We start from the raw sequence: 27,192 nt of genomic DNA, 5'->3' as shown, positions 1-27,192 counted from the left end.
AGCAGGAGCACCCAGCTTGTTGGGTGCATACAGGATAAACAGCGAGTCAGATTTTCTGACTCCAGCCGTCCTGGAAACATATATTTTCAGGGCCCTGACTACGTCCAGCAACTTGGAATCCTCCAAGTCCCTAGTAGCCGCAGGTACCACAATAGGCTGGTTTAAGTGAAACGCTGAAACCACCTTAGGGAGAAATTGAGGACGAGTCCTCAATTCTGCCCTGTCCGTATGAAAAATTAGGTAAGGGCTTTTATAGGATAAAGCCGCCAATTCTGAGACACGCCTGGCTGAAGCCAGGGCTAACAGCATTACCACTTTCCATGTGAGATATTTTAAGTCCACAGTGGTGAGTGGTTCAAACCAATGTGATTTTAGGAACCCCAAAACTACATTGAGATCCCAAGGTGCCACTGGAGGCACAAAAGGAGGCTGTATATGCAGTACCCCCTTGACAAACGTCTGAACTTCAGGAACTGAAGCTAGTTCTTTTTGGAAGAATATCGACAGGGCCGAAATATGAACCTTAATGGACCCTAATTTTAGGCCCATAGACAGTCCTGTTTGCAGGAAATGCAGGAAACGACCCAGTTGAAATTCCTCTGTAGGGGCCTTCCTGGCCTCACACCACGCAACATATTTACGCCAAATACGGTGATAATGTTGCACAGTTACATCCTTCCTGGCTTTGATCAGGGTAGGGATGACTTCATCCGGAATGCCTTTTTCCTTCAGGATCCGGCGTTCAACCGCCATGCCGTCAAACGCAGCCGCGGTAAGTCTTGGAAGAGACAGGGTCCCTGCTGGAGCAGGTCCTTTCTTAGAGGTAGAGGCCACGGGTCTTCCGTGAGCATCTCTTGAAGTTCCGGGTACCAAGTCCTTCTTGGCCAATCCGGAGCCACGAGTATAGTCCTTACTCCTCTAATTCTTATGATTCTCAGTACCTTGGGTATGAGAGGCAGAGGAGGGAACACATACACTGACTGGTACACCCACGGTGTTACCAGAGCGTCCACAGCTATTGCCTGAGGGTCCCTTGACCTGGCGCAATATCTGTCCAGTTTTTTGTTGAGGCGGGACGCCATCATGTCCACCTTTGGTTTTTCCCAACGGTTCACAATCATGTGGAAGACTTCTGGATGAAGTCCCCACTCCCCCGGGTGGAGGTCGTGTCTGCTGAGGAAGTCTGCTTCCCAGTTGTCCACTCCCGGAATGAACACTGCTGACAGTGCTATCACATGATTTTCCGCCCAGCGAAGAATCCTTGCAACTTCCGTCATTGCCCTCCTGCTTCTTGTGCCGCCATGTCTGTTTACGTGGGCGACTGCCGTGATGTTGTCCGACTGGATCAACACCGGCTGACCCTGAAGCAGAGGCCTTGCCTGACTTAGGGCATTGTAAATGGCCCTTAGTTCCAGGATATTTATGTGAAGTGACGTTTCCATGCTTGACCACAAGCCCTGGAAATTTCTTCCCTGTGTGACTGCTCCCCAGCCTCTCAGGCTGGCATCCGTGGTCACCAGGACCCAGTCCTGAATGCCGAATCTGCGGCCCTCTAGAAGATGAGCACTCTGTAACCACCACAGGAGAGACACCCTTGTCCTTGGAGACAGGGTTATCCGCTGATGCATTTGAAGATGCGATCCGGACCATTTGTCCAGCAGATCCCACTGAAAAGTTCTTGCGTGGAATCTGCCGAATGGAATCGCTTCGTAAGAAGCCACCATTTTTCCCAGGACCCTTGTGCATTGATGCACTGACACTTGGCCTGGTTTTAGGAGGTTCCTGACTAGGTCGGATAACTCCCTGGCTTTCTCCTCCGGGAGAAACACCTTTTTCTGGACTGTGTCCAGAATCATCCCTAGGAACAGCAGACGTGTCGTCGGAATCAGCTGAGATTTTGGAATATTTAGAATCCACCCGTGCTGTCGTAGTACTACTTGAGATAGTGCTACTCCGACCTCTAACTGTTCCCTGGACCTTGCCCTTATCAGGAGATCGTCCAAGTAAGGGATAATTAAGACGCCTTTTCTTCGAAGAAGAATCATCATTTCGGCCATTACCTTGGTAAAGACCCGGGGTGCCGTGGACAATCCAAACGGCAGCGTCTGAAACTGATAGTGACAGTTCTGTACCACAAACCTGAGGTACCCTTGGTGAGAAGGGCAAATTGGGACATGGAGGTAAGCATCCTTGATGTCCAGAGACACCATATAGTCCCCTTCTTCCAGGTTCGCTATCACTGCTCTGAGTGACTCCATCTTGAATTTGAACCATTGTATGTAAGTGTTCAAGGATTTCAGATTTAAAATAGGTCTCACCGAGCCGTCCGGCTTCGGTACCACAAATAGCGTGGAATAATACCCCTTTCCCTGTTGTAGGAGGGGTACCTTGATTATCACCTGCTGGGAATACAGCTTGTGAATGGCTTCCAATACCGCCTCCCTGTCGGAGGGAGACGTTGGTAAAGCAGACTTCAGGAACCGGCGAGGGGGAGACGTCTCGAATTCCAATTTGTACCCCTGAGATACTACCTGCAGGATCCAGGGGTCCACTTGCGAGTGAGCCCACTGCGCGCTGAAATTCTTGAGACGGGCCCCCACCGTGCCTGAGTCCGCTTGTAAGGCCCCAGCGTCATGCTGAGGACTTGGCAGAAGCGGGGGAGGGCTTCTGTTCCTGGGAAGAGGCTGCCTGCTGCAGTCTTTTTCCCCTTCCTCTGCCCCGGGGCAGATATGAGTGGCCTTTTGCCCGCTTGCCCTTATGGGGACGAAAGGACTGAGCCTGAAAAGACGGTGTCTTTTTCTGCTGAGAGGTGACCTGGGGTAAAAAGGTGGATTTCCCAGCCGTTGCCGTGGCCACCAGGTCCGATAGACCGACCCCAAATAACTCCTCCCCTTTATACGGCAATACTTCCATATGCCGTTTGGAATCCGCATCACCTGACCACTGTCGCGTCCATAACCCTCTTCTGGCAGAAATGGATAGCGCACTTACTCTTGATGCCAGAGTGCAAATATCCCTCTGTGCATCTCGCATATATAGAAATGCATCCTTTAAATGCTCTATAGTCAATAATATACTGTCCCTGTCCAGGGTATCAATATTTTCAGTCAGGGAATCCGACCAAGCCACCCCAGCACTGCACATCCAGGCTGAGGCGATTGCTGGTCGCAGTATAATACCAGTATGTGTGTATATACTTTTTAGGATATTTTTCAGCTTCCTATCAGCTGGTTCCTTGAGGGCGGCCGTATCAGGAGACGGTAACGCCACTTGTTTTGATAAGCGTGTGAGCGCCTTATCTACCCTAGGGGGTGTTTCCCAACGCGCCCTAACCTCTGGCGGGAAAGGGTATAATGCCAATAATTTTTTAGAAATTAGCAGTTTTTTATCGGGGGAAACCCACGCTTCATCACACACCTCATTTAATTCATCTGATTCAGGAAAAACTACGGGTAGTTTTTTCACACCCCACATAATACCCTTTTTTGTGGTACTTGTAGTATCAGAAATGTTCAAAACCTCCTTCATTGCCGTGATCATGTAACGTGTGGCCCTACTGGAAAATACGTTTGTTTCCTCACCGTCGACACTGGAGTCAGTGTCCGTGTCTGGGTCTGTGTCGACCATCTGAGGTAACGGGCGCTTTAGAGCCCCTGACTGTGTTTGAGACGCCTGTACAGGTAATAACTGATTTGCCGGCTGTCTCATGTTTTGTAAAGTGCTGACACTATCACGTAATTCCTTCCATAAGACCATCCAGTCAGGTGTCGATTCCCTAGGGGGTGACATCACTATTACAGGCAATTGCTCCGCCTCCATACCATTTTCCTCCTCATACATGTCGACACAACGTACCGACACACAGCACACACACAGGGAATGCTCTGATAGAGGACAGGACCCCACTAGCCCTTTGGGGAGACAGAGGGAGAGTTTGCCAGCACACACCAGAGCGCTATATATATACAGGGATAACCTTATATAAGTGTTTTTCCCTTATATAGCTGCTGTATAGATTTACACAAAAAGAAAAATGCCCAAAACTAGCGCTCTATACACATGAAATGAAGATGTTTACTATTGACACGCAGAAATCCCCTGTGTGGTCTCTCTCCTGGAAAAACACTTACAGGTTGTTTCTTTCACGTGTGTCCATAAAGGTATCTTTAAACAGCTTACAGATTTCACCCACTGGTGTCACAGTTTTCTTTATCTAATAGCTGACAGTATGTAACTTACATTAGATTTCTGTCCCGCAGACAGGTGAGCGCACCGCACGGAGTCCGAATCACCGATCTCCAGGACCTTCTGAACACAGACACAGGACGGCTTCAACGCGTTTCAGGGAGTCCACTCCCCTTTTTCAAGAAGGACCTGTCTGCAGCCGGTGCGTTCTTTCACGGGGTTTTCCATCAACTGCCGATACCCAGTTCCAATTGATGTATGCGGACTTGTTTTTATGACTTTTTGTATTTTAAATAAAAATCCTTTTTGGAAGCAAGTGTGTTCTGCTGGGAATTCCTATTGGATACTAACACACAGAGAGGATAAAGATACCTTTATGGGAACGCGGGACAGAAATCTAATGTAAGTTACATACTGTCAGCTATTAGATAAAGAAAACTGTGACACCAGTGGGTGAAATCTGTAAGCTGTTTAAAGATACCTTTATGGACACACGTGAAAGAAACAACCTGTAAGTGTTTTTCCAGGAGAGAGACCACACAGGGGATTTCTGCGTGTCAATATTAAACATCTTCATTTCATGTGTATAGAGCGCTAGTTTTGGGCATTTTTCTTTTTGTGTAAATCTGTGTTAAATAGGAGGTATTGGGTGTTTCCTCTATTACCTTAGAACTAGCAGCATTTAACAAGCGCAAGGCTGCTATCAATTCCGTTTTGAAGTGCTGTATAGATTTATCTGCCAAATTAGTGCCCCCCTCTCTTGTTTTACCCTGTTTCTGTAGTGCAGGACTGCAGGGGAGAGTCAGGGAGCTTCCCTCCAACGGAGCCGTGAGGAAAAATGGCGCCAGTGTGCTGAGGAGATAGGCTCCGCCCCCTTCTCGGCGGCCTTTCTCCCGCTTTTTTAAGGAAAAATTAGCAGGGGTTAAATGCATCCATATAGCCCAGGAGCTATATGTGATGTATTTTTTGCCATATAAGGTGTTTTTATTGCGTCTCAGGGCGCCCCTCCCCAGAGCGCCCTGCACCCTCAGTGACCGGAGTGTGAAGTGTGCTGAGAGCAATGGCGCACAGCTGCGGTGCTGTGCGCTACCTTATTGAAGACAGGACGTCTTCTGCCGCCGATTTTCCGGACCTCTTCAGTCTTCTGGCTCTGTAAGGGGGCCGGCGGCGCGGCTCTGGGACCCATCCATGGCTGGGCCTGTGATCGTCCCTCTGGAGCTAATGTCCAGTAGCCGAAGAAGCCCAATCCACTCTGCACGCAGGTGAGTTCGCTTCTTCTCCCCTTAGTCCCTCGGTGCAGTGAACCTGTTGCCAGCAGGATTCACTGAAAATAAAAAACCTATACTTAAACTTTTTTACTAAGCAGCTCAGGAGAGCCACCTAGTGAGCACCCTTCTCGTTCGGGCACAAATATCTAACTGAGGCTTGGAAGAGGGTCATAGGGGGAGGAGCCAGTGCACACCAGGTAGTCCTAAAGCTTTTACTTTTGTGCCCAGTCTCCTGCGGAGCCGCTATTCCCCATGGTCCGTTCGGAGTCCCCAGCATCCACTAGGACGTCAGAGAAATGGTGAAGTTCGGGGGGGTTCGGTTCCCTAGAAACCGAACCCGCTCATCACTAATAGTTATTGCTTAATAATGGGTTATGTTATGTTGGCATCCATTGTTGATGCCCTGTTGTTGTTCATACTGTTGACTGGATAAGTGTATCACAAGTTATACGGTGTGATTGGTGTGGCTGGTATGAGTCTTACCCGGGATTCCAAAATCCTTTCCTTATAATGTCTGCTCTTCCGGGCACAGTTTCCTTAACTGAGGTCTGGAGGAGGGGCATAGAGGGAGGAGCCAGTGCACACCAGATAGTACTAAATCTTTCTTTAGAGTGCCCAGTCTCCTGCGGAGCCCGTCTATTCCCCATGGTCCTTACGGAGTCCCCAGCATCCACTACGGACTACGAGAAATAGATTTACCGGTAAGTAAAATCTTATTTTTAGTTTTAACAGTTTAAAATGCACTGCTTATCACAGCAAAATAACCACTTACCTCCCCAGAGTAGCTATATTTTCCCTTTAAAATTTGTCGGTACAGCCGTGTTCTGTTATCATCTTCAAACGGCATAGTCCCACTCAGAAGAATGTAAGATATGACTCCTAGTGCCCACATGTCTACAGAGTTGGTATAAGGCTTCCTTACGAGAATTTCAGGTGCAATATACTCCGGAGTTCCACAGGTGGTCTTCATCAAACAGTCGTCCCCTTTTTTTCTAGCACTTGCAAGCCCAAAGTCTGTAATCATAATTTTTGAGTCTGTTCCGGGGTGGTAATAAAGGAGATTCTCAGGCTTTAAGTCTCTGTGTGTGATCCCAAGAGTGTGCAAATACTTTACCCCCTCCAAAACCATCTGTAACACATGAGTGGCATCTCTCTCCGTGAAGGAGCCCTTAGCGATTATTCGGTCAAAAAGTTCTCCACCTGTTGCTAACTCCATCACCATATACACCCTTTCCTGTGTTTCAAATACTTCAATCAGCTGGATGATATTGGTATGTCGAACTCGCCTAAGAACACTAAGTTCTGACTCGCACACCTCCCTTCCCTCTCTGTATTTAGTTTCAATCATTTTAATGGCATATGGTTGCTTGGAGGCTTTGTGCTCCACTCTTACAACACGGCTGAAGCTTCCTCTACCAATAAGAGCCTTAATGTCATATTTTGCAGTCACTCTCGGATCAAATTTAGCTCTGTACTTAGCTACTTTATGTCTGCGAGGATCTGCAGTTTCTGTGTGACCGTGTGGGTAGCCATTAGAGTAAGGGGGAGTTGGGGAAGACCCTTTTGTGTCTGTTCGTCCATGGTCTGTAATAAAGTGCTTATACTGGTCGTTTTTTGAGGTTAGATAAGGTTCCACTTTTTTTACCAGGTCCAATTGGATATTCTTTGGAGGCTCTGGGAGAACTTTGCTTGTCCCACAGCCCATCATGGGAAACACTCAGTCGTCCATGTGGCATCGTGTTTGCAGAAATCAATAAAAAGGATGTGCCTGTACGTTCTTTAAATGGACCTGGAAAACAAAACTATGAATATCAGTGTTCGTTTCCACAGCAATGTAAAAATAATTGTATTCAGTAGTGGTTACGAATGTGCAGAATCTTAAAATATCAAGATTGAAAATAGGTGGGAAAGCATTACTCACTCCTTTCAACTCTGCATATTACCTTCAAACTATTCTGAATATTTGTAACCATTTCAACTTACATATATTGTCTTACATAAAATCCACGAAATCAGCAGTTAAACTTACATGCTTGCAATAGTGAAACTTTACTAGATCACAGCAGTAAATTATAGTAGCTATCTGCTACTGGAAAATAATTAGTTTGTCCTCTTCATCTCTCCTGGCATTAGTAACCCATTCCTAGAGGCCGAAACACTTCAAAAGAGACCACCCACTCCCTGCATATAGTCTAGCTCCTCCTATTGTTCCTCGTCTTTTTACAGGTCTCTAGGATAAAGTAGGGGACTTGTTTATTTACTGTAAACAGAGACTGCAACCATTAACAACCCAGCGGTGCACCTCTTGGAGCCACAAGCCGTAGTGATATGGGGTGGCTCTGACCCAGCGAAGGAGCATGCACCCCTCATTGCTGCTGGTCCCGGTAGAGTGTATAAGACATGCATAAGTCAACAGATGTTGATATAAGGAGGTTTATGGTAGACTTACCATTGTTAAATCTCTTTCTGCGAGGTACACTGGATTCCACAGGAAATAACATCGGGGTGTAGAGTTGGATCTTGATCAGAGGCACCAACAGGCTAAAGGTTTGATTTTTCCCAGGATGCACTGCACCGCCTCCTCTATAGCCCCGCCTCCAGGCACTGAGCTCAGTTTTGTTAACCAGTCTAATGCAGTAGCAGGTAAGAGACGGTAGATGTTAGTCACACAGAACCACATTCTCACAACAGGAGAAATGACTAGCGTCTAATGCCATAGAAACCCAAAGAAGCTAAGTGCGTCAGGGTGGGCGCCCTGTGGAATCCAGTGTACCTCGCAGTAAGAGATTTAACAATGGTAAGTCTACTATAAATCTTCTTTTCTGCAGCGGGGTACACTCGTATTCCACAGGGAATAACATCGGGGATGTCCTAAAGCAGTTCCTCATGGGAGGGGACGCACTGTAGCGGGCACAAGAACTCGGTGTCCAAAGGAAGCATCCTGGGAGGCAGAAGTATCAAAGGCATAGAACCTGATGAACGTATTCACAGAGGACCACGTAGCCGCCTTGCACAATTGTTCTGCGGACGAGCCACGGCGGACCACCCAAGAAGGTCCAACCGACCGAGTAGAATGGGCCTTGATAGCAACAGGAGCTTGGAGTCCAGTCTGCGCATAAGCTTGTGCAATCACCATTCTAATCCATCTGGCCATGGTTTGCTTATCGCAGGCCAGCCAAGTTTGTGAAACCCAAAAAGTACAAAAAGGGAATCTGACCTCCTGATGGAGGCAGTCCTCTCCACATAAACACGGAGAGCCTGAACCACATCCAAAGAGTTTTCTTTGGAAGATAGACCAGAAGAGGTGAAGGCCAGAACCACAATCTCCTGGTTAAGGTAAAAGATGATACCACCTTAGGCAAATAACCAGGGTGAGTTCGAAGAACAGCCCGGTCACGGTGAAAAATCAGAAAGAGTGGACAGGACAGGACAAAGCGCCTAAGTTCAACTCCCTCCTAGCAGAGGCAATAGCCAACAGAAATACAACCTTAAGCATAAGGTATTTAAGGTCCACAGACTCAAGAGGTTCAAATGGAGACTCTTGCAGGGCATTTAAGACAACAGACCGATCCCATGGAGCCACAGGAGGGACACAGGGGTCATTCCGAATTGATCGTAGTTGTGCTAAATTTAGCACAGCTACAATCATGCACTCAGACATGAGGGGGGATGCCCAGCACAGGACTAGTCCGCCCCGCATGTCACCTTGGTGGCGTTGTTCGACTGTACTTGAACAGGCCTGTTCTGTACCAGACGTAAAGCCAGAGTCAACGCATTGAACACTGCCCACAATTCCAGAATGTTTATCGGTCCACCAACCCTGGAGAGAGTGTTGCTCCAACACCGTGCCCCAACCTCGCAGACTGGCGTCCGTTGTCAGGAGGACCCAGTTGGATATCCAGAAGGGACGGCCCCTGCTCAACTGTTGGTCCTGTAGCCACCAGCTCAGTGACAGACGAACCTCCGGAGTCAAGAAGATCATTTGAGACCTGATCCGATGAGGCAGGCCGTCCCATTTGGAAAGGAATAACCTATGCAGAGGACGGGAATGAAATTGAGCGTACGCCACCATGTCGAAAGCCAACACCATGAGGCCTAGTACTTAGATCGCAGAGTGTATCGACACTCTCTGGCGAGAGAGGAAGCATCTGATCTTTTCCTGAAGTTCCAGGACCTTCTCCGGAGACAGAAACAGTCTTTGGCTGTGTGTGTGTCCAGCAGCGCCCCCAGGTGCACCATGCTCTGAGCAGGAACCAGCGAGGACTTCTTCTAAATGATGAGCCACCCGTGGGCTTGTCGGAATTGGACCAACATCTCCAGTTGACTGAGGAGGACTTCTTGTGAGTTCACCAGAATCAGCAAGTCATCCAGATACGGCAGGATCCTGATTCCCTGACGACGGAGGAAAGCAGTCATCACGGCCATGACCTTGGTGAAAATCTGAGGTGCCGTGGCCAGTCCAAATGGCAGAGCCTGCAACTGAAAATGAAGGTTGCCGATAGCAAACCGCAGATACTGCTGATGTGAAATGGCAATAGGTATGTGTAGGTAAGCATCCTGTATGTCCAGGGATACCATACAGTTCTCGGGTTCCGTAGCCAGCACAACAGAGTGCAGAGTTTCCATACGGAATTTGGACACTCTTACAAACTTGTTCAATGATTTGAGGTTGAGGATAGGCCGGAAAAAAACATTCAGTTTCGGAACTAGAAACAGGATTGAATAGCATCCGCTGCCTTTCTGGGACAGAGGTACCGGCACTACCACTCCTGTTTCCAGGAGGGATTGTACAACCAAGTGTAGAGCTTGCGCTTTCAACGAACCAGAGGGGATAACCATTGAACAGAACTGGCGAGGGGTACGTCTCTTGAAAGAGATTGCGTACCCATGAGAGACAACTTCCCGTACCCAGGCGTCTGAAGTGGTCTTTAACCAGGCCTGGGCGAATTGCAGAAGTCGGGGTGCCCCATGGGGAGGCCCGCCCCATCATGCAGCAGGCTTGTCTTGCTTGGAAGCAGGCTGACGGGCGGCCCAGGATTGTTTCGATTTGGGCTTAGATGTTTTGGAAGTATGAGCCTGTCTCGAGTATGCCTGAACTTTTGCTTTACTGGGAGGTCGAAAGGAACGAAAAGTGGTACTCTTAGCCTTCTGAGCAGGATTAGTACTTGGGAGAAACGCTGTCTTGGCCGTTGCAAAGTCAGTCACAATCTTATTCAGAGCTTCCCTGAACAGGATGTCTCTCTTAAGGGTCTTTTTAGATTCCAGGTCCACTTTCCAGGACCTCAAACACAGAATCCGGTGAGTCAGGATAGACGTAGTAGAAGCCTTGGCCGCCATGACCCCTGCATTAGAGGCCGCTACCTGAATATAGTGAGAGGCTGTGGTAATATACAACAGATATTGTCTGGCAGTATCAGAAAAATCCTGAGGTAGCTCCTCCTCAATTGCCTAAACCCATGCTTCAATTCCTTTTGCTGCCCAAGAGGCAGCCATAGTGGGTCTATGTACAGCACCGGTAAGAGTGTAAATAGACTTCCGGCATTCCTCCACTCTTATCTGTCGGTTCCTTCAGAGAAGTGACAGTGGTGACAAGCAGAGTGGAGGACACCACAAGACGAGCGACATGAGAGTCTACCGGAGGTGGAGTTTCCCACTTGTTGCTCAACTCCGCAGGGATAGGATAACGAGCTAGCATCTTTTTAGACAGGGAAAACTTCTTTCCTGGAGGTGACCAGGATTCCTGACGTATGTCAATTAAGAGGTCAGAATGTGATAAAACTACTTTAGCAACCTTCTGACGTTTAAACTTATCAGGTTTCTTAGATGTAACAGGAGGCTCAATGTCATCATCAATTTGGAGAATCAGCTTGATAGCCTCCACAAGGTCAGGAACATCAACCTGGGTTGCAGATTCCTCATCAGAAGCAACTGAATCAGTGTCTGACGGATCAGTATATTCCCCATCTTCATAGGAGGAATTATCCGAAATATTAGTGGATTGTGAGGAAGAAATGGCCCGATTAGAGGACCCCTTGGCCCCAGAGGGATGTGGGGTGGACTTTTGTCTAACCAAAGTCCGATTTAATCGCTGTAACTGGGTAGACCAAGTATCCGCCCATGGCAGATTAACTACAGGGACATGTGGCTGTAATGGCACAGGAGACCCCACAGGGGGCGAGAAACGCGTTACAAGCGTAGTCAGCATATTTGAAAAAGCTGCCCAAGGTGGGTCTTGATTGACCACAGGTGCTACAGATGGACTGAGAGATGTATGACCCCCAGTGCCTTGAACCAGCAGCTAACACTTCCACCACTGGTGAATCCGTGACGACAGCACTGCGTGAGGCAGGAGCGTCCGCGGATGTCCCACCCTGTGTAGCAGACATCATGTGGGATGTAGCCTTAGGATGTAATAGTACAATATAGCCAGAGAATCACACACAACAACAAAAAAACAGCAAAAAATGCCCTGTATTCTGTGACAGTAAATACAGAGCACAGACAGAGGATTTAAGTGGTATGGGGTGACTGAAAAACAGTGAGTAATACAAACAGTATACCCTGTGTAGCACTTTATATTATATGAGACCTTGACGCACCTTGTTCCCAAGGGTACAGAATATAGTGATAGCAAACGTGTGATACACAAGAGTGGAATCCACACAGCAGCTATAGGCACACTCAGTCATAGGTACAATGCATTAATTATCACATATAACAATAAAACTGCACTGGACTAGTAATTACATATAGGTATGTATGTATACAGATATAACATACATCCAGTGTTTACTGTGCATTATCATAAAATACTTGTACTAGATATCCCGATAGCAGTACACTTGTTCTAAACGAACACGGTCTAAAATGACATGTACAATATTTAAGTGTCTGTAAATGCACAGCGCTGATGATACAGGCGGATTTACAGAGGAGACAGTGCCCAGCAGTCCCGGAGATCAGCCCAGCTATGTAATGGCGCCAAAATCTCTTCAGGGAGTGAGGGGGAGAGAGAGAGATGCAGCTCTAGGACAGGAACATCAGCGGTAGATGGCGCCTGGAGCTGGGGGAGGGGCTACAGGTCAGCACCTTATCCCCTCTGCTGGACTTCACCACCAGGTACTGTGGAGCCTTTTTCAAATGGATTTTTAATAAATCCGACCTGTGCTCCTTGCCCTGCTGGATATAGTGGGGTCCCTGTGCGAAACAGTGTCCACGCCAGCGGCGCAGTCCGTCTCCTGGGACCGTGACCGGATCGCGACTTACCTCCCCCCTTCAAGTGCAGCCATGCGATCCTGGAGAACAACAGTGGTGGTGTGCCTGAAGAAAACCGGTACGTCTCCGCTGCAAGTACCCAGAAACCAGGCAGCGGAAGGGAGGTGATGGAGCCACAGCACAGCATGTCATAAAGACATAGAAAGTGCTGCGGCCCTTGAAGTCTTCTATATAAAAAAAAAAAAAAAAGCTCTTTCAGGGATGCCTAGCGCAGCCCCACCTTTTAGTGACCAACTTACAAACTGAGCTCCAGTGCCTGGAGGCGGGGCTATAGAGGAGGCAGTGCAATGCATCCTGGGAACAGTCAAAGCTTTAGCCTGTTGGTGCCTTGGATCAAGATCCAACTCTACACCCCGATGTTATTCCCTGTGGAATACCAGTGTACCCCGCTGCAGAAAAGGGGTTATAAAAAACAAAAGAGATTTATGGTAAGAACTTACCGTTGTTAAATCTCTTTCTGCGAGGTACACTGGGCTCCACAGGGAATGACATTGGGGTGTAGAGTAGGATCTTAATCCGAGGCACCAACAGGCTCAAAGCTTTGACTGTTCCCAGAATGCATAGCGCCGCCTCCTGTACAGCCCCGCCTTCATGCACAGGAGCTCAGTTTTTGTTAACAAATCCAATGCAGTAGCAGGTAAAAGAGATGACAACTGTTAGTAGCCACATACACCACACTCTCACGGCAGGAGAAAGTGTCAGTAGCTAATGCCACACCAACCCAAAGAAGCTAAGTGCGTCAGGGTGGACGCCCTGTGGAGCCCAGTGTACCTCGCAGAAAGAGATTTAACAACGGTAAGTTCTTACTATAAATCTCGTTTTCTGCTGCGGGTTACACTGGGCTCCACAGGGAATAACATTGGGGATGTCCTAAAGCAGTTCCTAATGGGAGGGGGACGCACTGTAGCGGGCACAAGAACCCGGCGTCCAAAGGAAGCATCCTGGGAGGCGGAAGCATCGAAGGCATAGAACCTTATGAACGTGTTCACTGAGGACCACGAAGCCGCCTTGCACAATTGTTCAAGGGTCGCACCACGGCGGCCCGCCCAAGAAGGTCCAATCGACCGAGTAGAATGGGCTTTTATGGTAGCAGGGGCTGGAAGACCAGCCTGTACATAAGCATGTGCAATCACCATTCTAATCCAACTGGCCAGGGTCTGCTTGTGAGCATGCCAGCCACATTTGTGAAAACCAAACAGTACAAAGAGAGAATCCGACTTCCGAAGGGAAGCAGTTCTCTTCACTTAGATACGGAGAGCCCGTACCACATCCAAAGACCGCTCTTTGGAAGACAACTCAGGAGAGGCAAAAGGCCAGAACCACAATCTCCTGATAAAGGTGGAAAGAAGATACCAACTTAGGTAAAATACCCCGGAAGTGTTCTAAGAACCGCCTGATCACGGTGAAAAATCAGATATGGTGACCTACAAGGCACCCAAATCCAACACCCGTCTAGCAGAGGCAATAGCCAGCAGAAACACTACCTTGAGAGAAAGCCACTTTAGGTCTGCAGATTCAAGAGGCTCAAACGGAGACCCATGCAACGCCTCCAGAACCACCAACAAGTCTCAAGGAGCCACAGGCGGGACATAAGGAGGTTGAATCCGCAACACACCCTGAGTGAACGTATGCACATCAGCAAGGTCGCGATTTTTCTCTGAAACCAAACGGACAAGGCAGAAATATGAACCTTGATGGAGGCCAGACGAAAGCGCAAGTCCAGGCCCTGTTGTAGGAAGGCCAAAAGTTTGGCCGTACTAAACTTGTAAATGTCATGATTGTTAGATGCGCACAAAGTAAAGTAAGCATTCCAGACCTATGGTAAATCTGAGCAAACGCCGGCTTAAGGGCCTTCAACATGGTTTGAATGACCGCCTCAGAAAATCCTTTGGCCCTCAAGACGGAAGCTTCAAGAGCCACGCCGTCAAAGCCAACCGGGCTAAATCTGGATATACACAAGGGTCCAGAACGAGGAGGTCTGGTCATTGTGGAAGTAGAAGGGGACGAGACCCAGTAGATCAGAGAACCAGTGCCGTCTGGGCCACACTGGAGCGACCAGAAGCAGGTTTCCTCCTTCTTGCTTGAACTTCCGTATTACTCTGCGCAGGAGTGACACCGGAGGGAACACATACGGAAGCTGAAAATTCCATGGAATTGCCAGAGCGTCCACGAACGCAGCTTGAGGATCCCTTGTCCTTGCTCCAAAGACCGGAACCTTGTGATTGTGTCGAGACACCATCAGATCCACATCTGGAAGTTGAAAAACCTCCGGATGGAGGCTCCACTATCCGGCGTGTACGTCCTGACGACTGAGATAGTCCGCTTCCCAGTTCAGGACTGAACACTGCGGATATGGCAGACAGATGGCGCTCCGCCCACTGAAGAATCGGTGATACTTCCCTCATTGCAATGCGGCCTCGAGTGCCGCCTTGATGATTTATGTACGCCACCGTGGTGGCGTTGTCTGACTGTACTTGAACAGGTCTGTTCTGTATTAGATGCTGGGCCATTGTCAACGTATTGAACACTGCTCACAGTTCCAGAATATTGATCGGGAGGAGTGACTCCTCCTTGGTCCACCGACCCTGAACAGAGTGTTGTTCCAACACCGTGCCCCAACCTCTCAGACTGGCATCCGTCGTCAGAAGGACCCAGTTGGATATCCAGAAGGGACGGCCCCTGCTCAATTGTTGGTCCTGGAGCCACCAGCTCAGTGACAGGTGGACCTCCGGAGACAATGAGCTCATGTGAGATCGGATCAGGTGAGGTAGGCCGTCCCACTTGCTCATAATTAACTTCTGCAGAGGGCGAGAGTGGAATTGAGCATACTCCACCATGTTGAAAGCCGACACCATGAGACCCAGCACTTGCATTGCCGAATGTATCGACACTTGCGGACGAGATAGGAAGCAACGAATCCTGTCCTGAAGCTTCAGGACTTTCCCTTGAGACAGGAACAGCCGCTGGCTGTGAGTGTCCAATAACGCTCCCAGATGTAACATGCTCCGAGCAGGAACCAGGGAGAATTTCTTCCAGTTGATCAGCCACCCGTGGGCTTTCATGCACTGGACCGTCAGATCGAGATGAGACAGGAGAAGTTCTGGGGAATTTGCCAGGATCAACAAATCGTCCACGTACGGTAGGATCCTGACCCCTTGACGGCAGAGTGTAGCAGTCAAGACCGCAATAACTTTGGTGAAAACTCGGGGGAGCCGTTGTCAAACCAAAGGGTAACGCCCGAAATTGGTAATGAAGGTTGCCCACCGCAAACCTCAGGTATTGCTGATGAGATACCGCAATAGGAATATGTAGGTAGGCATCCTGTATGTCCAGGGAGACCATATAGTCCCCAGGCTCCAAGGCCAGAACAATAGAGCGCAGTGTTTACATACGAAACTTGGAGATCCGCACATGCTTGTTCAAGGACTTCAGATTGAGAATGGGCCGCGAGGACCCGTTCAGTTTCTGGACTAGGAACAGCAGTGAATAGTACCCCTTGCCTCTCTGAGCCAGAGGCACCTGTACTACCACTCCTGTGGTCAGGAGGGAATGTACCACCGAGTGCAAAGTGTTTGCTTTTGCCGGATCCAGAGGCACATCTGTCAGGCAAAATCGATGAGGGGGACGATTCTTGAAGGGCATGGCGTAACCTCGAGCGACGACTTCCCTCACCCAGGTATATGAAGTGGTCTTCAACCATTACTGGGCAAAACCTAGAAGCCGGCCCTCCACCCTGGGATCCCCCAGAGGGCGGCCCGCCCCGTCATGCAGCAGGCTTGTCAGTTTTGGAAGCTAGCTGACGGGCGGCCCAGGCACGCTTCGGTCTGGGCTTGTCAGGTCTGGAAGCACGAGCTTGCTTTGGGTACGCCTGACCTTTTGCTTTTCCCGGAGGACAAAAGGGCCGAGGGAAAGTACTTTTAGCCTTCTGTGCGGAAGGAGTCGTACTAGGTAGGCAAGCTGTTTTAGCAGTAGCCAGATCAGCCACAATCTTATTGAGGTCTTCTCCGAAGAGAATGTCTCCCTTGAAAGGAAGCACCTCCAGGGTTTTCTTGGAATCCATATCCACCGACCAGGTCTCACCAAAGGATACGTCTGGCCAAGACGGACGTAGTAGCAGCCTTGGCCGCGAGCACCCCGGCATAGGAGGCTGCCTCCTTAAGGTACAGAGAAGCCGTGGCAATATACGAGAGACATTGTCGAGCATCCTCAGATGCGTTGGAAGGCAGTTCCGCCTCAAGCTCTGGAGCCCACGCCTCAATAGCTTCAGCAGCCCAAGTCACTGCAATTGTTGGCCTATGCACAGCCCCCGTTAGGATATAAATCGCTTTTAAACAGCCCTCCACGCGTCGATCCATCGGTTCCTTCAGAGAGGTGACGGTAGTTACTGGCAGAGCAGAGGAAACAACCATACGCGCCACATGAGAATCTACAGGCGGAGGGGTTTCCCAATTTTTACATACCTCCGCAGAGAGAGGATAGCGAGCAAACAGTCTTTGATTCGGTGTGAATTTTGTCCCCGAATTTTCCCAGGATTCCGGACGTATGTCTCCCAGGTATTTAGAATGAGGTAAAACTTGTTTAACCACCTTCTTACGTTTAAACCTATCCGGTTTCCTGGAAACAGTCTCAGGCTCATCAGACACCTGAAGAATGAGCCTGATCGCTTCAATCAGATCCTGGACATCCATTAATGACTTACCTTCCCCATCAGAAACATCTGTGTCAGTGTCTGTGGGATCAGTATATGCACCGTCCTCGTCAGAGGAGGTGTCTGGAATAGCAGTGGATTGGGAGGAGGTAATGGCCCATTTGGAAGACGACAAGGTCTTAGGCGGGCGAGAGTGACACTCAGATTTAGTCATTGACCGGTTCAAATGCTGTAACTGAGTGGAAAGTTGATGCGCCCATGGCGGATTAAGAGCAGGGACCATAAACTGCTGCATTGGCACAGGTGGTCACACAGGGGGAGTCAATTTAGTTACAAGCGTGTTTAACAATGTGGAAAATGTAGCCCAAGGTGGGTCCTGTGATGCTCCAGGTGCTACCGACCCACTGGGGGGTAAGGAACCCCCTGAACCTGAACTCAGCTGCCATATTATCCTCCGTCATGTCCGCGGCTTCACTACCACGCAGTGTGGGAGAAGCCTCAGCGTCGTTGCCACGTGTAGCAGACATAACTATGTGCACAATATGGGGCAACCTGATACAGAGTGTAGCAGCAATATACCTAGCAAGGACACCCGATGAAGTGTGACTATGATCAGCACAAACCGAGAGTTCAAGAGATATATAGGGTGACTATAAATCACAAGTAAAAATACACAACAGGTATATCTTGTCATACAATCCTATATCATATAGAAGAAAACCTGATACACTTAGCCCCCTCAGGTACAGCAATATAGGAGTAGCACGCTGAGTGAAATAACCTGTAATAAGGCAACCACGCAGCAGCTACATGCGCATGCGCGCACACACACACACGTATATAGTCACAAGAGTACCATGCAGAAATTATGTACCATAAACTGCACTGGACTAGCAATACAAAGTAATACTCAGTATGGCTATATATGATAACAATAGATATAACAATGCACAGTAACTACTGGATGTATATCACAGGGTGATTTTACCACACAACCCAGAATGTATGCACGCTTTCTTAACTAACACTGTCCCAGTGACAGGTAGAATACTTACGTGTCCTGTAGGAATCACAGCACTGGCAATCAGGCGGTTCTACAGAGGAGGATTTGCCCCAGCAGTCCCAGGATCAGCAAGGCTCTATCTGTAATGGCTGATGGCCGGGAATGAGGGAGAAGAAAGCAGCTCCAGGGCGGGAACATTTGTAGAAATGGCGCACTGGGGCTGGGGCCACAGGTCCGACCTGCTCCCCCTGCTGGCATCCCCACTGGGTGCTGCGGGCAGTGTAAAATGGAGGATGTATAATAAAATACCCCCTGACCTGTGCCCATGAGATGACCATCGTGGCTAGTGGAGCGGCTGCCCAGTAATCTAAGTCCACGCCAGCGCGTGCACAGCCCGCCTCCTATGGCCGCGCTGGATCGTGGTAAAGAGCTGGCACAGAAGCCAGTTACCTCCCCCTTATCTGCGGCCCCACGATCCGGGAGAACGGCGGCGTGTGTGTGACTCACGTTGTGGAAGGAACTGGCGCCTCCGCTGCAGTGACCCGGTAACCAGGGCGCGGGAGTATACAGCGCCGCCGGGGGTGAGGGAGCCGCACACAGACAAGTCAGAAAGACTGTGCCTGCAGCAGCCCTTGAAGTCTTGTAGAAAAAAAATCTTTTTTCTGTCATTTAAGCTATCAATAGACTGCCTGAGGCAGCCCTCCTGTTAAGTGCCTGCTTACTGCATGGCACCAATTTACAAACTGAGCTTTTGTGCATGGAGGCGGGGGTTATAGAGGACTAAAACAAACAAAAACTTCTGAAAGCGCCCCGTAATAAATTGTTCTATATAAAAAAATTCCCCAATTTCAATGTGCTGCTGTGTAGGCACTGTGTATTTGCCTAATTGAAGGAAACTAGATTGAAAAAAGAACTCAGCTGCGCAATGAAATTGGTAACATGAACAAAAACTGACGTATGCTGAGATAAATTATTAAGAGAATTTAATATGACAATAAAAGAAATTTCATACAATAAAACATATAGTCTGGACTTAAACCTTATAAGGAAAATAGTAAAATACCCTGTACTGGATATCAGATAAAACAAGCACTTGTGGTGTGAGCAGTAACAATATGCAACATTTGTATCCAACAAGTAGAAACAGTATCGTATCCTGGATATGAATGAATTGTTAGAATGTGGAGAAATTCATAAGTTTTAAACTGGTAACTGCAGTCCCATGAATGTATTGATGGAGCTCCTTTATGTAGAAATGCTCCGATGTCAGATAAAGTCAAAATTACCTCTCCCATGGGCTGGTTTCTAACCGAGCGTCCTCGGTTAGATTATCCTGCGTTGCCCACCACGTAGCCGTCACTGGGAGGGAGAGGGCAAAGCTTGCACCGGGCGGAGTCCTACACGGAGACGCTGCTGGAGGTATAAAGGAGCCACTATGGAGACTGAGTTGCCAATGCTGCTCGGCAGGCCTTAATGTCAGCTGCGGTGTGCAGAGAATAATATGCCACTGCAGGGGCTGCAAGGCCAATATCGGTCTCTTAGTATAGATGAAAGTGCTTGTCATGCAAAATGCTTGTTAGGCAGAGTGTAGAAGTCCAGTAGGTAAAAAAGAATTGAGGAGTCCTAACCGGTTTCGTCACGCTCCACGTGACTTTCTCAAAGGTATATCCCCTCAGTCCAGGTATCGGTATATAAAGCAAATGATTGAATACATGCAGGAGTCAATAATCAATTAATTAATTAAGAAACTCAGCAACGTCAGCTTGTCAAATAGTAAAATGCTTAGTAATTCACAACAGAGTGTGTTGTAGGGAACAAAAAGGCAGACACAATATTATATAGACCTTATATGTCACAGAAAACAGACGAAACCTATAACTCCAAAATAAATTAAGTAAATTATAAACTCTGAGGTAGATAGAACAATACATGTAAACATACATGTGAACAAACATTTTGTACATATTTATACCATATAGTGTTTATTTTATATATTTCAGAGAAAATAAAACATTAATTAAAAAACCAGGATGGACTAAAAAGAAATTAGAATTATTAACAACAATTAAAAACATTTATTTGAAAAAAATAATAATAATAATAATAATAATAATAATAATAATAATAATCTGAAATCAGGTTTGAACTCTACTCTCTCTAAAGAGCTGATAGAAGCATGTGCCAGTGAATCTCAAGTTAAGAGAGAGAGGATAACAAACCTATATAACAGTCAATATCCCATATAATTAATAATATTAATATGAAAACCACAATCCATACTTAATTAACTGCACTATATCTGATAAACTATATGTATGAGTGCACATTGGATGTAGAAGGAATATATAGATACAGGGGTATATGCAATTGCGGTCGAATTCCCGAAAATGTCGAAAAACGGGACATTTTCGCCAAAAAAAAAAAAAATCGACAATGCAATTCAGTACTTTTCGTCAAAAAAACGGACTTTCCAAATTCGACATTTCTGCAATGGTACAAATGCGGCAATTCGACAAAAGTATATTCAATTGAAGATTGTAAATTCGACAACAGTGCTTTTAGACAGTAAATTCGTCATTTTCAATCCGCCACACTTTGCTGGCGGAGTCTAATAAAAAAATGTAAAAACATGTTTTTTTTGTGTTTTTTTATTGGTAATAGCATATCTATTTATATTAGAAGGGATTAGGTACTTGGTTTGTCTATTTTGGAGGCACAAGTATTATTTATATATTTTTAAAAATATAATTTTTTTATCTATTTTTTAATGGAATGGTAAAAATCTGGAAAAAAAAATGCGTGGGGTCCCCCCTCCTAAGCATAACCAGCCTCGGGCTCTGCGAGCCGGTCCTGGTTCTAAAAATCCGGGGGGAAAACTGACAGGGGATCCCCCGTATTTTTAAAACCAGCACCGGGCTCTGCGCCTGGTGCAAAAAATACGGGGGACAAAAAGCGTAGGGGTACCCGTATTTTTTACACCAGCACCGGGCTCCACTAGCTGGACAGATAATGCCACAGCCGGGGGTCACATTTATACAGCGCCCTGCGGCCGTGGCATTAAATACCCAACTAGTCACCCCTGGCCGGGGTACCCTGAAGGAGTGGGGACCCCTTCAATCAAAGGGTCCCCCCCCCATCCACCCAAGGGCCAGGGGTGAAGCCCGAGGCTGCCCCCCCCCCCCCATCCAAGGGCTGCGGATGGGGGGCTGATAGCCTTTTGAAAAATGAAAGAATATTGTTTTTTCCAGTAGTACTACAAGTCCCAGCAAGCCTCCCCCGCAAGCTGGTACTTGGAGAACCACAAGTACCAGTATGCGGGAGAAAAACGGGCCCGCTGGTACCTGTAGTTCTACTGGGAAAAAATACCCAAATAAAAACAGGACACGCACACCGCGAGAGTAAAACTTTATTTCACACATGTCGACACACACATACTTACCTATGTTCACACGCCGACCTCTGTCCACTTGTCCAAGTAGAATCCACGTTGTGTACCTGAAAATAAAATTATACTCACCTCAATCCAGTGTCCTGTGATTTGTAATCCACGTACTTAGCAAAACAAAAAAACGAATACCCGGACCACACGGACTGAAATGGGTCCCATGTTTACACATGGGACCCCTTTCCCCGAATGCAGAGACCCCCCGTGACTCCTGTCACAGAAAGGTCCCTTCAGCCAATCAGGAAGCACCACTTCGTGGCACTCTCCTGATTGGCTGTATGCGTGTCTGAGCTGGCAGACAGCGCATCGCACAGCTCCCTCCATTAGTTTCAATGGTGGGAACTTTGCGGTCAGCGGTGGGGTTACCCGCGGTCAGCCGCTGACCGCGGGTGACCTCACCGCTGACCGCAAAGTTCCCACCATTGAAAGTAATGGAGGGGGCTGTGCAATGCGCGTCCGAGCGCAGAGCCAATCAGGTGAGTGCCACGAAGTGGCGCTTCCTGATTGGCTGAAGGGACCTTTCTGTGACAGGAGTCACGGGGGGTCTCTGCATTCGGGGAAAGGGGTCCCATGTGTAAACATGGGACCCCTTTCAGTCCGTGTGGTCCGGGTATTCGTTTTTTTGTTTTGCCAAGTACGTGGATTACAAATCACAGGACACTGGATTGAGGGGAGTATAATTTTATTCACAGGTACCCCGGATCGTCGGCGACATTGGAGACGTGGCAGTCGGCGGGTCAACATAGGTAAGTATGTATGTGTCGGCATGTATGAAATAAACTTTTACTTTCACGGTGTGTGTCTCCTGTTTTTATTTGGGTATTTTTTTTCCAGTAGAACTACAGGTACCAGCGGGTGCGTTTTTCCACCCGCATGCTGGTACTTGTGGTTCTCCAAGTACCAGCTTGCGGGGGAGGCTTGCTGGGACTTGTAGTACTACTGGAAAAAACAATATTCTTTCATTTTTCAAAAGGCTATCAGCCCCCCATCCGCAGCCCTTGGATGGGGGGGGGGGGGGGGGGGGGGGGAGAGACAGCCTCGGGCTTCACCCCTGGCCCTTGGGTGGCTGGGGGGGGGACCCCTTGATTGAAGGGGTCCCCACTCCTCCAGGGTACCCCGGCCAGAGGTGACTAGTTGGGTATTTAATGCCACGGCCGCTGTATAAAAGTGACCCCCGGCTGTGGCATTATCTGTCCAGCTAGTGGAGCCCGGTGCTGGTGTAAAAAATACGGGGGACCCCTACGCTTTTTGTCCCCCGTATTTTTTGCACCAGCACCAGGCGCAGAGCCCGGTGCTGGTTTTAAAAATACGGGGGATCCCGTCAGTTTTCCCCCCGAATTTTTAGAACCGGCTCGAAGAGCCCGAGGCTGGTTATGCTTAGGAGGGGGGCCCCACGCAATTTTTTTTCGGGTTTTTTACAGTTTTTACCCATTTTTTAACATTTTTAAAAATCTAATCAAAATCCATCAAATCGGCCGTTTTTCGACAGCGGGACTGTCGAATCCGTTTTTTATTGAATATGTTGAATTCCGGCACCCATCTGCCGGAATTCGACGGTCGAATTGTGTCGAATTAAAAGACGGGCGAAAAATTACCGCGATTCGCCGGCAATTGCATATACCCCACAATGTTCCTACATATTCTTAAAGTAAGAAAATAAATAAATAAATTTAATTTTTTTTATCTAGAGTCAGGTTGTGGATTGTGGTTATTATTTTTGTACTAATTATACAGGACACTGACTAATATATAGGTTTGTTATCCTCTATTTCTTAACTTGAGAATCAGTGGCACATTCAGCTAATACCCCCATTAGTTCTTCAGAGAGAGTAGAGTTCAAAACCGGACTCTAGATTATTATTTTTTTTCTTACTCTAAGAATATGTAGGAACATTGCATCTATATATTCCTTCTACATCAAATGTGCACTCATACATATCATTTATCAGATATAGTGCAGTTAATTAAGTATGGATTGTGGTTTTCATATTAATATTATTAATTATATGGGATATTGACTGTTATATAGGTTTGTTATCCTCTCTCTCTTAACTTGAGATTCACTGGCACATCCAGCTAATGCTTCTAGCAGCTCTTTAGAGAGAGTAGAGTTCAAACCTGATTTCAGATTATTATTTTTTCAAATAAATGTTTTTAATTGTTGTTAATAATTCTAATTTCTTTTTAGTCCATCCTGGTTTTTGAATTAATGTTTTATTTTCTCTGAAATATATAAAATAAACACTATATGGTATAAATATGTACAAAATGTTTGTTCACATGTATGTTTACATATATTGTTCTATCTACCTCAGAGTTTATAATTTACTTAATTTATTTTGGAGTTATAGGTTTCGTCTGTTTTCTGTGACATATAAGGTCTATATAATATTGTGTCTGCCTTTTTGTTCCCTACAACACACTTTGTTGTGAATTACTAAGCATTTTACTATTTGACAAGCTGACGTTGCTGAGTATCTTAATTAATTGATTATTGACACCTGCATGTATTCAGTCATTTGCTTTATATACTGATACCTGGACTGAGGGGATATAGCTTTGAGAAAAGTCACGTGGAGCGTGACGAAACCGGTAAGGACTCCTCAATTCTTTTTTACCTACTGGACTTCTACACTCTGCCTAACAAGCATTTTGCATGACAAGCACTTTCATCTATACTAAGAGACCGATATTGGCCTTGCAACCCCTGCAGTGACATATTATTCTCTGCACACCGCAGCTGACATTGAGGCCTGCCGAGCAGCATTGGCAACTCAGTCTCCATAGTGGCTCCTTTATACCTCCAGCAGCGTCTCCGTGTAGGACTCCGCCAGGTGCAAGCTTTGCCCTCTCCCTCCCAGTGACAGTTACGTGGTGGGCAACGCAGGATAATCTAACCGAGGACACTCGGTTAGAAACCAGCCCACGGGAGAGGTCATTTTGACTTTATCTGACATCGGAGTATTTCTACATAAAGGAGCTCCATTAATACATTCATGGGACTGCAGTTACCAGTTTAAAACTTATGAATTACTCCACATTCTAACAATTCATTCATATCCAGGATACGATACGGTTTCTACTTGTTGGATACAAATGTTGCATATTGTTACTGCTCACACCACAAGTGCTTGTTTTATCTGATATCCAGTACAGGGTATTTTACTATTTTCCTTACATACCTCCCAACATGACACTCTCCAGGAGGGACACAATGCTCTGCTTCTGGACTTTTCTCTTAATGTATGATTGCTGGCAGCTGTGTTGAACAGGATAATGGATAAGAAAGGTGTTTCACCACAGGTGCTGGCAATCATACATTGAGAAAAGTCCAGAACCAGAGCATTGTGTCCCTCCTGGAGTGGGTCATGTTGGGAGGTATGTCCTTATAAGGTTTAAGTCCAGACTATATGTTTTAGTGTACGAAATTTCTCTTATTGTCATACTAAATTCTCTTTATAATTTATCTCAGCATACGTCAGTTTTTGTTCATGTTACCAATTTCATTGCGCAGCTGAGGTTTTTTTTTCAATCAGGGTTATAGAGGTGGTGGCGCTGTGCATCTTGGGAACAGTCAAAAAAGCTTTAAGCCTGTTGGTGCCTCGGATCAAAATCCTACTCTACACCCCCATGTTAATCCTTGTGGAGCCCAGTGTACCCCGCAGAAGAAAAGGATTTACGGGTAGGTATTAAAATCCTATTTTCTCTAGCATCCATAAGGGATATTGGGGAATTAGCATGATGGGGACGTCCCAAAGCTTCCAAAATGGGCGGGAATGTGCGGAGACGTCTGCAGCATCGCCTGCCTAAACTGGGAATCCTCTTTGGCAAGGGCATCAAACATGTAGAACTTCACAAAGGTGTTCTAACCTGACCAGGTAGCCGCTTGGCACAGTTGCAAGGTCGAGACTCCACGGGCAGCCGCCCAGGAAGACCCCACCAATCTTGTAGAGTGGGTCTTCAGAGAGTGTGGAACAGGTAATGCTGCTGACAAACACAGATGGAGCCACACTCATCTAGGCTTCTCTACTGCACAAAGGTTTATTAGCATAAACCTTTCATCTATTGTTTTCAGCTGCAATACAATACAGAGAGAATACAGCATGGGATTTAGTCATAACAGCAGGGGATTAAGTCCGACTGCCCTGGCTCAGTTAATCCTATTAAAGGCAAAGATGAGGAGGGCTCATCTGAAGGCCTGTTGGATATTAAGTCTCTGCCAACGAGCAATGGACTGCTTTAAAGCAGGGCAACCCTTTTTCTGCGCTTCATCTAGCACGAACAAGGAATCCGTCTTTCTGATCCAAGCCATTCTCTTGACATAGATCTTCAAGGCTCGCACAGCATCCAATGACTCTGGAGGAGCAGAACTGCCAGAACTTGAACCACAATAGGTTGACTCAAGTGGAACGCAGAGACGACCTTTAGCAGGAACTGCTGCCTAGTCCTGAGCTCCGCTCTGTCCTCGTAAAAGACCAAGTAGGGGTTTTTACATGATAAAGGCCCCCAATTCTGAGACACGCCTAGCAGAAGCCAGGACCAATAACATCAGTCTTCCACGTGAGGTACTTGTCTTCTAACGTCATCAGAGGTTCAAACCAGGAGGACTGTAGAAAATACAACACTACATTCAAATCCCAGGATGCCGTGGGCGGCACAAAAGGAGGTTGGATGTGAAGTACCCCTTGCAAGAAGGTCTGAACTTCTGGCAACACTGCCAATTTCTTCTGGAAGAAAATTGAGAGAGCTGAAATCTGGACCTTAATGTAACCCAGACGTAAGCCCTTATCCACACCAGCCTGCAGGAAACGGAGGAAAAGTCCCAAGTGGAACTCTGCAGGCGGATACGTGCTTTCCTCGCACCAAGAGACATATCTTCTCCAGATATGAGGATAGTGTTTTGACGTCATAAGTTTCCTGGCCTGAACCATGGTAGCAACAACCTTTTTGGAAAGGCCCTCATGAGCTAGGATGTTCCGCTCAACCTCCATGCCATCAAACGAAGGCGCCGTAAGTCCGAGTAGACTAATGGTCCTTGTTGAAGAAGATCTCTTCGCAGTGGCAGAGGCCAAGGGTCTTCGACGGACATGTCCAGATCCGCGTACCATACCCTCCGGAGCCAATTGGGGGCAATCAGAATTGCGTGGACTTCTTGATTCTCGATTCGCTTTAGCACCCTTGGGAGCAATGGAATCGGAGGAAACATGTAGACCAGCCGGTAAGGCCAAGGCGACGTCAGTGCATCTACTGCCCTCGCCTGAGGGTCCCTGGTTCGTGTGCAATACCAACGAAGCTCCTTGTTGAGTCGAGAAGCCATCATGTCAATTTGTGGGCAGCCCCACCGGTCGATGACCTGCTGAAACACCGC

At 47.4% G+C, this 27,192-nt stretch overlaps 1 protein-coding gene across 3 annotated transcripts in view; it reads right to left on the bottom strand.

The window, feature by feature from the left end:
- The window catches only part of PSKH1 (protein serine kinase H1), a 172,136-nt gene that overhangs the window by 36,237 nt on the left and 108,707 nt on the right, over positions 1–27,192 (bottom strand). For all 3 annotated transcript variants that reach the window (XM_063945275.1, XM_063945274.1, XM_063945276.1), the window contains one exon: positions 6,226–7,242. In XM_063945275.1, the coding sequence (XP_063801345.1) occupies positions 6,226–7,161 (936 nt within the window). In that variant the 5' untranslated portion in view covers positions 7,162–7,242. The remainder of the gene's footprint in view (positions 1–6,225; positions 7,243–27,192) is intronic.

This window comes from Pseudophryne corroboree, chromosome 11 (genome assembly GCF_028390025.1).
Source record: "Pseudophryne corroboree isolate aPseCor3 chromosome 11, aPseCor3.hap2, whole genome shotgun sequence".
Lineage (NCBI taxonomy): Eukaryota > Metazoa > Chordata > Amphibia > Anura > Myobatrachidae > Pseudophryne > Pseudophryne corroboree.
This window is presented reverse-complemented; position numbering and strand designations above follow the sequence as displayed.